Source organism: Heteronotia binoei, chromosome 11 (assembly GCF_032191835.1).
Source record: "Heteronotia binoei isolate CCM8104 ecotype False Entrance Well chromosome 11, APGP_CSIRO_Hbin_v1, whole genome shotgun sequence".
NCBI lineage: Eukaryota > Metazoa > Chordata > Lepidosauria > Squamata > Gekkonidae > Heteronotia > Heteronotia binoei.
Window position 1 is genome coordinate 55,007,864 of NC_083233.1, and position 17,423 is coordinate 55,025,286.

Genomic DNA, 17,423 nt, shown 5'->3' on the forward strand with positions numbered 1-17,423 from the left:
GTCTCAGGGCTGTTACATTCATTTCCCTATGGTTCCTGATGATAGAAGGCTCTCACTTGAGCTGTGGCTGAGAAACTGATTTTTTAAAACTGCAAAGTCAGTATTGTACCCATTTACAAGCAGTAGTTTATCTCTTGTTCTTTATTATCTTTGTGCTGTATCAAACAGAAACCTCCAACAATGTCTCTCAAACACATCCAGAGCAACATACCTGAAACAGTTCAGAGCTCACTGCTTCTCTTCTTTTCAACAGCCATTTAACGCAGTAGACAGTGACATATCTGGATTTGCCCCAAGGTGCAATCCACTAAGAAGTTCTGTCACATTTGTATCATTTGTGGTTTATTGTCAAGTACCAAAATTAATAATGGGTCAGTTCCAGTCTCTCTTTTCCCTCAACTTCTTCCAACTTAGGGCTAACTGCATTGCTGCCCTACATGAAAATTAATTTTACAGTCCTGCTCTGAATCTGACCATTGTGCATTGGTGGATTGTATTTCCCATGAAGTTTAACCAATTGCAATGCCTTCCCCTTGTTTCAAAAGTGAATGGAGCAAAAGGTAGGAGCTGCAACTGGGAAGTACTTTGGTGGATGGAAGGGATCTGGTGCTTCTCCTGTTAACCTACAGTACTACATGGGAAGCTCTTGGCACCTTTTGAATTTTGATACCTCATGCCATCCTACCTGTGTTGCTTACTGTATTGGTCCAGCCCTTCCCCAGTTTTAGTGAGACTTACATTTTGTGTGTTTGCTCCATTTAGAAGCAAGAGTGTGACTGCATATTGGGATTTATACTGCTCAGACAATTCAAACCTCTGTTCTTGTCCTATTCACAGTAGATGACGAGAACTGTTAATTGGCTCCTCACAACACAGCACCCTTAAGTCTTTCAACACCTCTATATTATAGGTTTGTAGTATTACCCTCTTATTACAGATAGAAGACCGTGAGACAGTGTCTTGCTTAAGGCCACAGTACTGAGTTCAGTTGACTTTTGAAATAATACATGAACACATGAAACTGACATATGCCAAATAAGGCCCTTGGTCCATCAAAGTCATTGGGCGTTTTCGCACAGGGCTTACCCCGGAGCAACGTCCCTCTTCACCACGCAGCGTCTGCGCGGATTTCGCACCAACTGCTCCGCAGAACCCGGAAGAGCCGCAAAGTCCCGCGGCTTTTGCGTTGCAAATGTAAACCGCCAAAAACCAGTTTACATTTGCGACGCAAAAGCCACGGCTCTTCGCGGCTCTGCGGAGCAGTTGGTGCGAAATCCGCGCAGACGCTGCACGGTGAAGAGGGACGTCGCTCCGGGGTAAGCCCTGTGCGAAAACGCCCTTTTATTCAGACTGGCAGTGGCTATCCAGGATCTCAGGCAGAAGTCTTCCACATCACCCACTGCCAGATCATTTAACTGGAGATGCCGGGGATTGAACTGGGGACCTTCTGCATGCCTAGCAGGTACTCTACCACTGAACCACAAGCCCCTCCACACAGTGGGATGATGACTTTCAGCTCATAGCACTATGTTTTAAATACAATGCTAATTGGCTGATCTTTGGGGGGACTTGTGGCACATGGTCTATTGAATTATTTCTTGTCTCCTATTCAATATGCTACTTGTACTATGTAAAACTGTAGCATTGGCCTTTTGTTCTTCAAGATTACATGGTTGACCCATAGATCCAAGTGGGCAGCTGTGTTGGTCTGAAGCAGTAGAACAAAGTAGGAGTCAAGTTATACCTGTAAGGCCAACAAAGTTTTATTTATAATGTAAGCTTTCGTGTGCTCTAAGCACACTTCATCAGACGAGGAATCAGGTACAGTGAGCAGAGCTACATATAGCTGGTAGGCAGTGGTTTAGAATGTAAAATGGTACAAATTTAAGATCCAATGACAGAATAGTAAAATTAACAAATTGATCAGCACTACTACTGATTAGCTACATATTTTTCATAACTAGGTTATGCATTTGGTTCTTTGTTCCTAAACATAATTTGTTAAAGTTCATTGAATTTCATTCACCCCCCCCCCCCCAGCTCTTTTTATTATTATGAGTTAAACCTATTTGGGGAGAGAGAGCACAGCTCACTGGTTGACAATCTGCTTTGATGTAGAAGGTCTCATTTGCAGTTCTCAGCATTTCTACAAAAGGATCAGGTGGTGGTGCTGTAAAAGACCTTTACCTGCGACAGCTTCTGCCAATCAGAGTGGACAGTACTGATCTTGATAGACTAATGGTGTGATTCAACATAAGTTGATTTTGTACGTTCATATTTCAAGATAGATATATGATCCCTGAGCTTACCAGTTCGGAGGAAAAAGGAACTCCAGCGTTAAATCAAACATAAGAACATAAGAGAAGCAATGTTGGATCAGGCCAATGGCCCATCCAGTCCGACACTCTGTGTCACACACTGGCCAAAAAAACCCAAACTAAGTGCCATCAAGAAGTCCACCAGTGGGGTTAGAAGCCCTTCCACTGTGCCCCCTCCAGGCACCAGAATACAGAACATCACTGCCCCAGAGAGTTCCAATGATAAGCTGTGGCTAATAGCCACTTATGGACCTCTGCTCCATATGCTTATCCATTCCCCTCTTGAAGCTGTATATGTTTGTAGCTGCCACCACCTCCTATGGCAGTGAATTCCACATGTAAATCACCCTTTGGGTGAAGAAATACTTTTGTTCTAATCCAACTGCTCAGCAATTTCATTGAATGTCCATGAGGTCTTGTTTTGTGAGAATCTGCCTTCTCTATCCCATGCATAATCTTGTAAACCTCTATCATGTCACCCCACACCCCACGGAGAGCCAGTTTGGTGTAGTGGTTAAGTGTGCGGACTCTTATCTGGGAGAAATGGGTTTGATTCTCCACTCCTCCATTTGCACTTGCTAGCATGGCTTTGGGTCAGCCATAGCTCTGGCAGAGGTTGTCCTTGAAAGGGCAGCTGCTGTGAGAGCCCTCTCCAGCCCCACCCACCTCACAGGGTGTCTGTTGTGGGGGAGGAAGGTAAAGGAGATTGTGAGCCACTCTGAGACTCTTCGGAGTGGAGGGCGGGATATAAATCCAATATCTTCTTCTTCTTCTTCACAGTCGACATATCTCTACGCTGTAGAGCCCCAAGCATATTTCTTCACCTTTCTTCATAGGGAAAGTGTTCTGACCCTTTAATAATTCTAGTTGCCCTTTTCTGTACTTTTTCCAATGCTATACTATCTTTTTTTGAGGTGCAGTGACCGGAATTGTACAAAGCTGAGCAAAGGGGAAAGGAAGAGGAACAGAATTAAGAAAAAAAATTTAAGTTAATGGTTTGATGTTTTTATTGAAAAAATAGGTTTCATTCATTATCATATGATCTGTATGAATTTGTGGAGAGATGAGAATTCTGACAATTTAGCCGAGCAGGTGGTATTCAGTGGGATGTTCTCTTATACAAACTACGAAAATGAATGAATGGTCCTGCAGTTTCCATTTATGTTTGACTTAAGAGGCTTGCAAAGAAAAACTCCCAGTGGATTCTGCCCAAAGTGATCTGTCTTTATTTTGTACAAGGTCATAGTGGTGCCTGCATCACTGTCAATCATTTCAATGGGACTTGCAATGGAGAACATCTTATTCCCCAGGTTAACTGGTGTAGGTGTGGGGATGCCATGTGGATTTTCTGCCTTGAGCATCAAAATATCTTGAGCTGACTATGCATTAGCCACATCTGGAATCCCTAGTCATGACATTTCCTTGGAGCCAGTGAGTCTGTGATCACCAGTGCTTTTCAAAGGGCTTATTTCCCTGCGCAGCAAGATGGTCACTCCAGTAAAATTGCACTCTTCCTTGTTTTACTGTGTGAAGGTATCACTGCAGATAGTCAACAATAACAGAAAGCTGTGGGAACAGATCCTTCCATATGGTAGTGTCTATATTCATTTTTTGCTTTCTAACCATTTGAGGTTTCCTGCCATTCTGTAAAAATAGTTTATTTTTTAGTTAAGGTAAAATAATATTTACACAAAGCCTAGAAGAAAGGCCAGGCCTTAAAAGCAATATATCTGCAGAGGAAATGTGGTCAGTGTGGTTACTGCTGTGTAGCTATGTTAGACTGTGCAGAATTGCTTAGTGCTGGCAGAAAACAACCAATAAGCTTGCATGGGAAATGACCACATGGGGCCTAGCTAAGAAGAGTTTAAATGCAAAACTATATACAATCCTTGTTTTTGTTTTAAGAAGTTTAGAATTCTGCATAAAATGTTAACCAATATATTTTCTTTAATGTGTTTCTTAGATTTATTATTAAGCATAATAAAAATATCATCATAAACTAACATTGTGGAGGGATGGAGCTTATTTAAGAGTCAGAAACAGAAAGGCAACTTACTGCAATGACACAGTGTTGTGGCATCACTTTGGAACAGTGGTTACAGCATCCCCTAAGTATTGAGGCATTGTGTCCATCCTCAGAAGTCTGGGAGAGGGAGGCCGGGAAGAAGCATATTCAGCTGGAAACCAAGAAGAGGCAGTTTAGTGAGGAAGGAAATCCTTATGAACTCACAGCTATGGTCAGTTAACAGCAAACCCATTGCTAGCAAGGAGGAATAACTGGCTGAACCTGTTATAGCTGCCACAGCCCTCTTGATCATACTGGCACCTCCCCTCCCTCACTTCTACAAGGAGATGGCTCATATGCAGAGTACATGTAGAGAAGGTCTCAAGTCAACAGTGAGCTAACGGACTGATCATTTAAGGAGGGTCAAGGTTCAGGGGTAGAGCACCTGCTTTGCATGCAGAAGATTCAGTCCCTGACATTTCTTCCTAAAAGATCTCACCCTCAGGTGTTGTGGTAAGTCCCTGGAGAACTGCTGCCAGCCAGAGCAGATAAGCCAGTTAAATGTGGCAAAAAGCAATTTCATGTGAATACAGACAGTGCATTAGAGTGTTCAAAGTGATTCATATATAATATATCGTTCAGTAATTCTTACAACAGTCCTGCAATGTAAGTAATATTATTCCATAGTGCAGATGAAGGCCAGGGCTGGGAGAGGGAAAAAGTAGCTTAGAGTCATCCAGTGAGTTCATGGCTCACAAGAAAGTTGAAGATGGGAAGCAAGATGTGTGTGTTAAGTGTTATCTAGTCACAACAAATTCATGGCAACCATGACGACGATGATAATGATGATATTGGATTTATATCCCATCCTCCATTCTGAATCTCAGAGTCTCAGAGTGGTCACTATCTTTATCTCCCACAACAGACATCCTGTGAGGTGGATGGGGCTGAGAGAGCTCTCACAGAAGCTGCCCTTTCAAAGACAACTCTTGTGAGAGCTATGGCTGACCCAAGGCCATTCCAGCAGCTGCAAGTGGAGGAGTGGGGAATCAAACTCAGTTCTCCCAGATAAGAGTCCACACACTTAACCACTACACTAAACTGGCTCTCTGTAGGGTTGTCAAGGCAAAAGATTAACAGAGGGGGGTTTGCCAGTGCGTTCCTATGCATAACAACTCTGGACTTCCTTGGTGGTCTCCTATCCAAATACTAACCAGGGCCAGCCCTGCTTAACAAGGCATTTGCAGTGACATGGGTGCATCCACAAAGCAGTTCTCCATGTACTGCCAGCAGCACCAGCCCAAGGGCGCATAGCGCTCTAGGCAGATTGCCAGACTGCCGCCCCCCCTCCACAGTGCCCCTGTGCCTCCCCCCTTCCCACTGTGCCTCCTCCTCCCTCCCCCATTCTAGGTCTATTTCAATGCCCGGAAGGGCGGTTTGAGCTGCGCTCCTGGGTGATCTAAAGGGGCCCCCCGCCAATCAGCTGATTGTCAGGTAAAACAGTGCTCACTGTCTGTGAGTGCCAGGGCAGACCGGCAGCAGTGCGAAGGAACTGTGTCCTGAACGGGCGCTGCCGCTGCTCCCTCCTCCCCCAGGGATGCACGTGCCCACATGTGCATGAGCAGTCTGAATGCTCCTCTCACGCATGCATGGCCTGTGCCTCTCCCAGCAGCAGGATGGAGGCTGTGTGACTGTGCCCCTGCATGTGTCAAAAAATACCAGCTCTTTCAAAGCTGGGATACTGCTGCGCCAGATTCCTTGTGTGATCACACCTAGTCATGGATCTTCCAGCATCTTAACTGGTTTAACTGTGCATTTATAATATCACAGTTCTTTCCAATCTTCTTTTCCTTGGTAACTCTTACAGGCATGGAGAGTGGACCTTGCATTTAGCCAGGAGGAAGTGGGTGGTGCTGTGAAGAAGAGGAAGGTCAGTGAGCCTGTCAATTTAATTCCTGCAGTTCACAGATTATGACTGCCACGGAGGAGGTTGCTTTGTAATGAAACTAGCGGGTATTTTTCCTGTTTGCACAGTCTTCAGATTTTTATCTGCCTTAGCTAACTTAGCATACACAGTATATATTTATGTTTTCTTTCTCTCATTGCATCTGGTTTTTTGTTTTAAACTGTGTAAAGATCAAATAATTAAATTTATTGCCAAATGCTAAAGCCACTCTGATGATATAATGGAGCTAAAAAGTATAATGTACACAAATATTCTGCACTGAGGACTGTGTTATCTTTTTTTAAAAAATCTATTTATTTACCAGTATACAAGTTTAGTATGGGAAACGGTATTAACTGTATTAGACTTTAAAGCAGGACTGGTTCTCCCCTAAATACACAGGCCTTCAAGAGACCATCAAATGGTTGCTTATTGCCAAAGAAGTGCAAAAAAAACCCAAATCCGGACTGCCAAACTCCAACCCCTCCCACCTAAGCAAGTAGACTATGTCCAATACCTAGATACTATCACTCATTAAACATCATCACTGTTTAAGTAATTTTTTCTGGCCTTCATCACTCACAAAGGAAGCATCTATGTCAAAGATAGGCAACCTTTTTGGCTCAGATACTCACTACTACTGTTTGTGAAGGTGTTGTTTTTCTCCTTTGTCAGTCTTACCTTTTTTGTATTTGCCTGCTTTTAAGTTCAGTGCTTGGCATCTCCAGTTAAAAGGATCAAGTAGTAGATGATGCAGTAGACCCCTGCATGATATCTTATAGAGCTACTGTCTGTCAGAGCAGGCAACACTGACCATTAATAGACCAATGTTTCAACTCCTGGCAATGTCATGTGTGCTCTCTCTCTCTCTCATACACACACACACACACACACAAAACCTCTGTGGTTGTCAGAGGCTGGCACACCCTGCAAGGTCTTGACAGAGCTCAGTTCCAAGAGGGGAAAGAGTATAGGGCTTGGGTGGGAGAAAAGAGAAGTTATGGCAATTTTAAAAAATCCTCTTGCCAGCAGGAACTTAGCAGCTCAGGCAGGAGAGGAAGGGGGCTTTCCAGCAATGTAATGACATCACCAATGACACACTGATGTAACTTCTAGAGCAACAGGAAGTGGTGTCATCATGTAGAGTTTTGACTGCATTGTTCCAGACATGTTGGAAGTGGCATCCACTTGTCAGGATGCTTACAATCAATGCTTCCTCTAAGCTGTGGGGTTTGTGAGCAAAAATTCTACTTTGTGATCTACTGGCATTAAAGTTGTGAGTGAGCAATTTGGTTACTGCATTAATTAGCTTGCTCAGGGACCATCCTTCCTGAGATAAGACAAAACTATGTGAGCTGAAGGCTAAAAAACTGTGAGCTAGCTAGCTCACATTAACTAAGCTTAGAGGGAACACGCTTACAATCACCACCCCATTCTGCCCCCCCTACATTTGTCTCCCATGATCCAGCTGAGTGACAGTAGAAAAAGCCCACTGAAGGTAGGAAATTCCTTACCCCCAGCAGGAACCCTAGATGTGGAGACTGCCCTCAGACATAGGGTTGCCAACCTCCTGATGGTGCCTGGAGAACTTTTACTATTACAGCTGATCTTCAGGCAGCAGGGATCAGTTCACCTGGAGAAAATGACTGCTTTGGAAATTGAAGTCCCTCCCCTCCTCCTGCCCTCTTCAGGCTCCACCCTCAAAATCTCAAGGTATGTTCCAACCCAGAGCTGGCAACCCCACTCAGACAATAAACAACATAAATTTTCACTAGAAATGTATAAATAACTTTTAAGCTTCCCTTCATGATCTAGTTTTAAAAATGCAAATATTCACACTGTTTCTTATACAGGATTACCACACTGCAAAGTGCACAGCATGGCCACTGTGGCAAGAATGGTCACCACCGGCAAACACACATTTTAAAGACCACATTGTTCACAGGACCCAAGAGAACAACAAATCAGAATTAAAAGATTAAATTATAGGAATTGCCTTTTAAATTGCAAACAACTGTCTCCCATGTTGTGTACTGCATTATCTATATTCAAACATAAACCATGGTACTGACAGAACTTCATTCTTAGCTGCATCTATATGGAGATTTTCCCCCAGATAGGCTGCAGCAAGCCCCTGCAATAAATAGGAGTATCCACACAACAATGTGCCTAATCTGAGCATAATGGTCTGGCTTCTGGTCCCCCCCACCATCACTTGAGACAGAGAAAATAAAAACCTAATTTTCTCTTGACTCAAAGGAGTAACTCCAAGGTTGTAGTGGGTCCATGTGATGTTCCACCCATAGCTACTACAGGGAAGGGGATGAAGCTAAGTTCCACTTTCAAAGTGGCGGGGGGCATCTTGGTACTCTGTGCCCCCCTTTAGTTATTTAAAGGACCTTTTCCTGTTGAGTTGCAGTGTAGCTTTGCTCAGTCATGAAATAAAAAACTGAGAATTGGTGTTGCATAGTGGCTAGACAAGGAGTGTCAAACTCATTTGTTATGAAGGCCAGATCTGATATAAATGAGAGCATGTTGGGCTGGGTCATGTGTGTATCTATTTAAGATTAGGTAGCATAGAGATAAACTTTTTGCAGGACATAGACAAACATGATTGAAGGGTTTTTTTTTTTAAAAAACCCTTAAAACAAAACATGCTTAAAACATTAGCACTAGTTGGTCTTAAAGGTGCTTTCTTTGTATTTCTCCCATGGGATCCAGGGAACTGGGCAAAGGCAGCTCTGGCTCTTTCCCTCCCTCCCCAGGGGACCAGCAAGCAGAGAAGCCTCAACCGATGGAGAAAGCAGAGGTTTTGCTCTGTACCTCCTGTGTGATTGAGCATGCCTTGCAAAGCAAGCTGAGATGCAGAAGGAAGCAAGAGAGAGAGAAGGAAGCAGGCAAGAGCCAGTTGCTCGGAGGCCTGATAGGAGCTCTCTGGGGGCCTAATTCGGCCCCTGGACCACATGTTTGACACCCATGACCTATACTGTCAAACTAGGACCTTGGAACAAGTGAGTCTGAAGCTCTGCTCTGCCATAGAAACTCACCAGGCCACCCTTGGCCTGTCACAGTCTCAGCCTAACCTCATAAAGTTGTTGCTGTTGAGGATAAGATGAAAGAGTTGCTTAGGGAGTAAATCAAGACATACATTAAAGTTTTTAAAAATGAGGGGGGAGGGGACGTTTCCATGTTGTGGGGGAGGAGGGCTATTGAAAATGCTGCTGAATCTGCACTTCTGTGTAACTGAGGAAGGAGTAGGGGTTGGGAGAGCAGCAGTAATAAGTGGAGAAAGCACAAGTTGTGTGAACACTGTTTTGCCCATATATGCCCTGCTTGATACTGCTGCTGCTGTTGCATGGGTGCATCATCTTTTGTGAAGGTGCACCTTAATCTCTTTTGCTCCTGCCAATTCAGATCTCAGATTAGGAAAATCTCCAGTATGTGCATCATGATGACTTGCCACCCTTTCTGCAACAGTTCCCATACCCGAGGTTTCATCTCCCAAAACACGAAACATAACCACTTCCCACTCCTGTGGCCGGTGCACCTTCAGTTACTTACCTTAGAGTAGGGCACATCATTCTATAACTCCTTCCCCTTAGTCAGGGCTCTCCATGCACCAGCCCTCTTGTCAATTAACATAAACCACTGGCCAGATTATACCACATCAAGGTTACTACACAGCTGATAGCTACAGGTGACTGAAACTAGCAAGTGAAGCCATATGGAGCAGGGAAAGGCAGACATGAGGACCAGATTTTCACCAGTTGTGAAATCTGTAACATGTACCAGATGGAGACCAAACACATTGCCTGGGAATAATCACACCGCAAAAGGATACCTCATTCATTAGTAAGCTGGTATGCAAGGCAATACACATATATACATTTTCTGAGGTCCCATATGCCTGTCATCACCACTTTCTGTTGTCATAATTGAATTCTCATTTTTTGAAAACCATCAGAGTAGTTCCAGGAACACCAGCAACATTTTAATGTGGCACGTTGCCCGGCTAGTGTTGCATGGGCGTTGCAGTCCTGCAGACTTCACAACATACAGTAGTATTACATACAGAATAGGCTGATGCTCTTGGGAATTCTTGGGTGTGGGAGGCAGTGCTGACATCATAACCACACCCTGTACAGTACAGAAAGCCTGTATTGTGAATCAACTCCTATCTGAAAACAGTTTTCCATATGTGATAAATTACTGAGGTGGACAATGCCATTAAATTAGTCCAAATCTGAATCCAGCCAGGATTCAGAATGACACATATTGTGGCCTAAAATTTCTACTATCATAATCTAATCTGACAAATATAATAATAACTAAAGATTACCCAGTTCAAACTGAAGTCCTATTCATGCAATCGATTCATATCACCAGTTAATTAAATTGTGCTATTCAGTCGATGCAAATTATGTTGCAGAAGAATGCTTATAGAACAAATAATTCCATACTAGTATACACTGTAGCAAAAGGTATTTTCTCATATATTTAATTACTAACTTCCTGTTTTGATGTTCCTGTGAAAAGGTCAGAGGGGCATATTTGGAACCTCCAGAGAGATTCCCATGCAGACTGTGATTACTCTGGTGAGGGTTTCTCTGGGGAGATGATTTTGAGTGTAGCCCTCCACTTAAAATTAAAGTCTTCTATGACATTTCATTAAATCAGAAATAAAATAAAACCAAGCTTTTGCTATAGGTGTAGTTTTCTCCAGGCAGGCAGCTCCTATCAGTGAACAGAATGCAGTTCCGGCTGCCTTGGCATCAGGGCCTAATATGTGGCCTAATATGTGTGGCCTAATATGCAAATGAATTCCTGCTGGGCTTTCTTTAAAAAAACCCTATTTGAAACAATGGTGGTATGGGGTGTGGTGTAATATGCAAATGAGTTCCTGCAGGGCTTTTTCTACAAAAATAGCCCTGGTAGAGAGGTGTAATGTTTGTTGCTTAAACATTCCATGGTACAGGGTGGCTTATAATACATAATTTAAAAGATCCAAATAACAATAGAACCACAGTTCACTCTCAACCTAATAAATGCTGCAATGTGTTCATCATTAAAAGTTCTAGTGAATAAAATAGCTTTACAGTGCTTCCTAAAACTTTTCAAGGATGGCACCCACATTATCTCCTTGGGGAGGCCCATTCCATAAAGAGGGAACAACAGCTGAGAAAGAACAGGCCCTAGTCAGTGCCAGGTGATTGCCTTTAGTGAATAAACACCCAGAAGATAGTAAACCAGTGACCATAGCTGGCTCATGAAAACATGTTAGAGATCACAAAAGACTTTAAAGGTCATATAAACAGCACCCTGAATTGAACTGAAAAATAAACTGGAAGCCAATGAAGCTGTCTTAAAATAAACAAGATTTGTTCCCAACTTTCAGCCCCTTAACCGCTACTGGGCTGCTACATTCTGGACCAGCTCCAGTTTTTGGGTTATCTTCAAGGGCAAACCAGCATGTTATAGCAGTCTAACTGCAGATTAGTGCTGAACGAGGTCCCACAAGGCCCACTCTGCCCTGAAACTCACTGGCAACACAATCCTAAACAGGGGCCTGTTCCTCACTCTCAAATGACTGCACTTCATAAGGTTGTTTTGAGGATGAAACTGGAGAGAAGAGAACACCATCCTGAGTTCCTTGGAGAAGCTGGTAGATTCTGAATAAAATATATATATAACAGCTGGGATAGACAAGTGTATTCAGTAGGACAGACAAAAGAAAGAATTTCTTCACACAAAGATGTAATTAACATATTGAAAGTGTACTTCTCTTTTTAGCCTCTTCCTCTAGTTACAAGCCTTAGAACTGCCCCTAGCTAATTCCTGAAGACAGGATTCAGACAAAGTTCAGTAAACAGTAACACACATTCTAATAAAGCAATGAGTAACACAGAGGACCGTATAACATCCTCTCTTTGATCTCTTACCAAGGTACAAATTACAGTGGGTGTTAGTATCTCTTAGAAATAGTCTTTGTGGTACAAGGGTTTTTCAGGAAACTGGTGAGCAAGGGAAAGTCTTTTGTGGTTCTTCTGTTACCCTATGAACACAGGTATTTCCTCCTATACCACTTGGAAATCCCACACCTGCACTTACAGATGTTTCAAAATTCCCTAAACAAGTAGGTATCATTTATCAAGAAACAGCAGCACCTTAGTGAGACTTTGCTGGGAAAAGCAGCACAAGGGTTTAGAAAGGTTTCAAAGCCACTTCCTTTCACATTATATTTCAATTTGTGATAATGAAATACAACCAGGAAAGTTAGAATCAATTATGACTGTACTGTTTGTCACTAAAGCATCTTTAGTATACACACGGCTATTCACCATAGCTTTTTTGTTAGAGCATTAATTCCAGATACAGAAATGGAGCCTGTAAGCAAAAAAGGACCTTTTATTATACTTCTAGTAAGAAAAAGATTGTTCCATAAGATGGTCAAACACAAAGGTAGGACTCCTGTTCCTTTTAACAGCATTGTAAAGCGGAGTAAAGAGATTTTAGCAGTTGCTAAAGTATTTGTTCTGCACAACTATTAAAAGTTATGTGAGGCCAGTCCTAATAAGCATTTGGTCCACCATGTTTTGGATTTGATGGTACTCAGTAATAAATAGGATTGCTGTATTTCAGCCCAGAGATCCCTCAAATATTTTAAATGTTTTAAATTGCATGGTGCCACAGGAGATGAAGCAGATATGTTTTTCTCTCACCTTGTGCTGCCTCTGGTATCTGTGATTCATGTAACCCGCAAACTACCGTATTTTTCGGACCATAAGATGCACTTCCCCCCCCCAAAATAAAAGTGGGGGGAAAAGTGTGTGCGTCTTATGGTCCAAAGGTACGTACCTTTGGGGGGGGCGATGTGCTGCCTCTTCCTCCGATCCGGCATTTCCCCCGTGCCTGCCTGCCTGGCTCCATCTTCAGGCAAGCGCTGGGATCGCTCCACGTGGCCCCACCGCAAACCCAGCACTTCGCAAGCACCGGCTGCGGAGGGGGCAGCGTGCTTCCTCCTTGCCTGTGTGCCTGGCTTCAGCTGTGATGTTTAAAGCAAGCGCTGGGATTGGAGGGGGGAGGGAGCGATCCCAGCGCTTGCTTTAAACATCACAGCTGAAGCTAGGCACACAGGCAAGGAGGAAACACCCGCCCCCTCCGCAAACCCAGCGCTTTGCGAGTGCCGGCTGTGGAGAGGGCAGCGTGCTTTCTCCTTGCCTGTGTGCCTAGCTTCAGCTGTGATATTTAAAGCAAGCGCTGGGATCGCTCCCTCCCCCCTCCGCAGCCGGCGCTTGCAAAGTGCTGGGTTTGCGGTGGGGCCACGTGGAGCGATCCCAGCGCTTGCCTGAAGAAGATGGAGCCAGGCAGGCAGGCGCGGGGGAAGCGCCGGATTGGAGGAAGAGGCAGCGGATCGCCCCCCAGGAGGAAGGTGCGTCCTATCCTCCGGAGCGCCTTATGGTGAGAAAAATACGGTAATTTTTTGTAATTTAAGTTTTCCAAGGCTTGTCTCATAGTCTTCAGGACTGACTTGAGTGCACCTGTATCCTTAAACAGTGCTTGAGAAAGGGTTCTCAAAAAGTCTGTGAAAGGCAAAATGAACAATGGCAGCCAAAAAACATCCCTACTGTGGCACTAGTCAAGGATGGGGTGGAGGCTTTCCATGGCCTGAAGATACACAGATTGTTGCCTGCTAATGTCAGTACAGGAAGTTGCACAGAAGCTGTTGAGCACATTGACTACCCTACCTACTGAGGTCTGTGAACCATCTAACAACTACGGTTGTCAGTAGGTCTGGAGAAAAATGTCCTCTAATAGGGGTTTAATGTGTAGAAATGGACTTTTCATGATATGGAAGCAAGCAATGTCACCTGATAAATGACATCCCATTAAGCCTTTTTTATTTATTGCATGGCAGAGTTACACACAGGAAGCATATAATAATATAAAATATGTAACCACGCAGATACAATGGTTATGCTAAAAGACTGGGCAATCCCCCCAAATACTAATATCTAAATGTTCAATCCACTTAATTGCAACTGGGGATAGCATAAAGAACTCCATCACATCTCCCTAGAAAGCATGACACTCACATTCCTCTGACAGATGAAAAATAGTTTGGTGGGCTGCACCACAAGTGCATTCAGGTCCTGGTGTTTTGCCCCATTTAAACAACAGGTCTGCAAAAGGTCTGCCAAAGACTGTATTCTATTAGCCTTCTTCCATTCTTTACATGGCAAGCCAAATCCTGTGGACCTCTCGATGTTTATCAGGTTATGGATATGGGGCGAAACTGATTTAATTCATGTTTACAGCCATTCAGGTTTACAGCCTATCGGCGGAGTTTGTTACGGTCAACCATCGGCTACTGACCAGCCACCTTGCCGACACAGGGATTCAGGGGTTGGCCTTGCAATGGCTTTCCTCTTTCCTTGATGGTTGGGGACAAAGGGTTGCGAACGGGGGTGAACTGTCCCAGAGGCACCCACTTAACTGCGGCGTGCCATAGGGGGCGGTACTCTCCCCAATGTTATTTAACATCTACATGTGCCCGCTTGCCCAGATCGCCCGGAGTTATGGGTTGGGTTGTCACCAGTATGCTGATGACACCCAACTCTATCTACTGATGGACGGCTGGCCTGACTATGTCCCAGAAAATTTGGACCTGGCATTGCAAACCATGGCAGGATGGCTCATGCTGAGCAGATTGAAGTTGAATCCAGCGAAGACAGAGGTCCTTTGCCTGAGCCGTGGTGATCTGGGAGGGGAAATCCCCCTACCAGCCTTTGATGTAGTGTACCGGATTCGTTACAAGGTGCTGGTTATCATTTTTAAAGCCCTATATGGCCAAGGACCTGCCTACCTTAGGGACCATCTCTCCTCATATGTTCCCCAGAGGGTACTGCGATCTGGTTACACCATTGAAAATGGCGCACAAGGTCAAGAGCTTGGGGGTGCTGCTGGAGCCTGCCTTGTCAATGGCCCAGATAGCAGCCACTGCTGAATCCGCCTTTGTTCATCTTAGGCGGGCGAGGCAGTTGACCCCCTTCTTGGAGCGCGAGGACCTAGCAACAGTGATCCATGCGACGGTCACCTCGAGGTTGGACTACTGTAATGCCCTCTACATGGGGCTGCCCCTGTGCCGAACCCGGAAACTACAGCTAGTGCAGAACACGGCGGCCAGGTTGCTGTTGGGGCTTCCTAGATGGGAGCACATACAGCGGAGGCTGCAGGAACTGCACTGACTGCCAATAGTGTACCGGATTCGTTACAAGGTGCTGGTTATCATTTTTAAAGCCCTATATGGCCAAGGACCTGCCAACCTTAGGGACCATCTCTCCTCATATGTTCCCCAGAGGGTACTGCGATCTGGTTATCAAAATCTTTTTATAGTCCCTTGGCCGAGGGAGGCCAAACTGAAAGTCACCAGTGAACATGCCTTCTCAATTATATCTCCCCACTTGTGGAACCAACTACCGGAGGAGGTGCAGGCCTTGTGGAGCCTTACTCAGTTCCACAAGGTCTGCAAGACTACCCTCTTCCAGCTGAGATTGATAGCACCGAGATTTTAGCACCAATGTTAACTGATGGTTTTTAATTAGATGATTTTAATGTAGGCTATATATTGGATTCGTAATATGTTTTGTAATTGCTTTGTTTTATCTGTTGTAATGTAGCATATTATATTATGCCATGTGAGCTGCCCTGAGCCTGCTTCGGTGGGGAGGGTGGGATACAAATGAAAGGTTATTATTATTCATTCCCTAGATCAAAATTCTGTGATTGCAGGATTTGTGCAGATCTTATTGCTGGGTTTCAGATCTTCTTCGTGGTCTCTGTGCATCACACTGATGAGAGTAGGCGCCAGCGCCGACCTCGATCGGTAAACTTCAAAAGCTGCGGATTTCCGCGCCGACGTCCCAGTGCGCATGCCCAGCAGCCCCCACCACGCATGCTCACCGGGACAGGAGCAGACATCCCGCCAGTTCTCTTCTGACCGCCGCGCTGATCAGTCGATCTTCTCTGCCACGGTCGGTGAACTTTATCTTTGGATATTTTTTCCTCTATAGTTGTTAGTTAGATAGTTGTAGTTATAGTTATAGTATAGTTGTAGATAGTTAGTTAGAGCTGCGGGAGAGCGGGGTAGTTTTTCCCGCCCTTCGGGGCCCCCTCTCCCTACTTTCGTTTTTTCCCGCCGCTAGCTTTCCTCGTATGGAAAGACGGTGGGGATTTTTCCGCCGCTGCTCCTCGTGCGGGAGTAAAATTGCCCCTCCTGACGGGCACGAACTGTGTTTGCTGTGCCTGGGCGAGCGGCACCGTCCTGACTCCTGTGTTCATTGCGCTAAGTTTTCGCGGCAAACCAGGAAGAACAGGGCGGCTCGACTTGCGGCGGCGTTGATGGAGCAGGCTCTTTTTCCATGTCGTCAGCCGATGGAGCAGGCCGAACAGCCGTCTGGTCAGTCCGACCAGTCGGCGCCGAAGTTGGTCGATACCGACCGGGCCCCTTCCGATGCCGATCGCCCTAGAAAGAGATCGGGCTCGGCGGCTAATTCGGAATCCTCGATGCCGGTTAAGAGGCGCAAAGAGGACAAAGGGGCGCCTGCGGCGAAGGCGAAGAAGGACAAGAAGCAGAGACACAAATCGACGCCGCTCTCAGCACCGGTGTCTCCTGCGGACCCTACGGCTCCGATCGTCCCTCCTCTCAAGCTCTTCGCGTCCCCGATACGCCAATCGGACACCCCATTGGAGTCGAGGTCGACCCAACTAGTGATCTCGGGCTCAGACTCGGAGATTGAGTCGGGCCAATGAATCGGTACCGATCGCAGCCCTCTCGGCCGAAGCACTCCTCGATCTAGCCCGTCAGTTCGGCCAAGTGATCGGCATCGAGACCGTTCAGCAAGCAGGTCCCAATCTCCTCACCGCAAGGACGAAGATAAATCGCCACGCGGAGCTCCAGCCCAGGTCCCGTGGGACCAAAGACAGTGGCAGTACTTGTATGGGGCCTATCCAGCCCAACCACCCTATCCATGGCTGCCACCACGGCAAGTTGACTGGGACCAAGCCTCCCAAACATCCTATCGGTCTCGCACTTCCTTCCGCACAGTGCAAGAAGCCCCGTCAGCGTTGGCGTCGAAGCCTCCAGAGCCGCGCAGGA

The 17,423-nt window shown here is 45.3% G+C and overlaps 1 protein-coding gene across 1 annotated transcript in view; it reads left to right on the forward strand.

The window, feature by feature from the left end:
- Positions 1–17,077, forward strand: part of HORMAD2 (HORMA domain containing 2) — a 37,557-nt gene extending 20,480 nt beyond the window's left edge. Inside the window, exon 10 of the mRNA XM_060249150.1 lies at positions 16,471–17,077. Within this exon, the coding sequence (XP_060105133.1) occupies positions 16,471–17,077 (607 nt within the window). The remainder of the gene's footprint in view (positions 1–16,470) is intronic.
- The last annotated feature ends 346 nt before the right edge of the window (positions 17,078–17,423 follow it).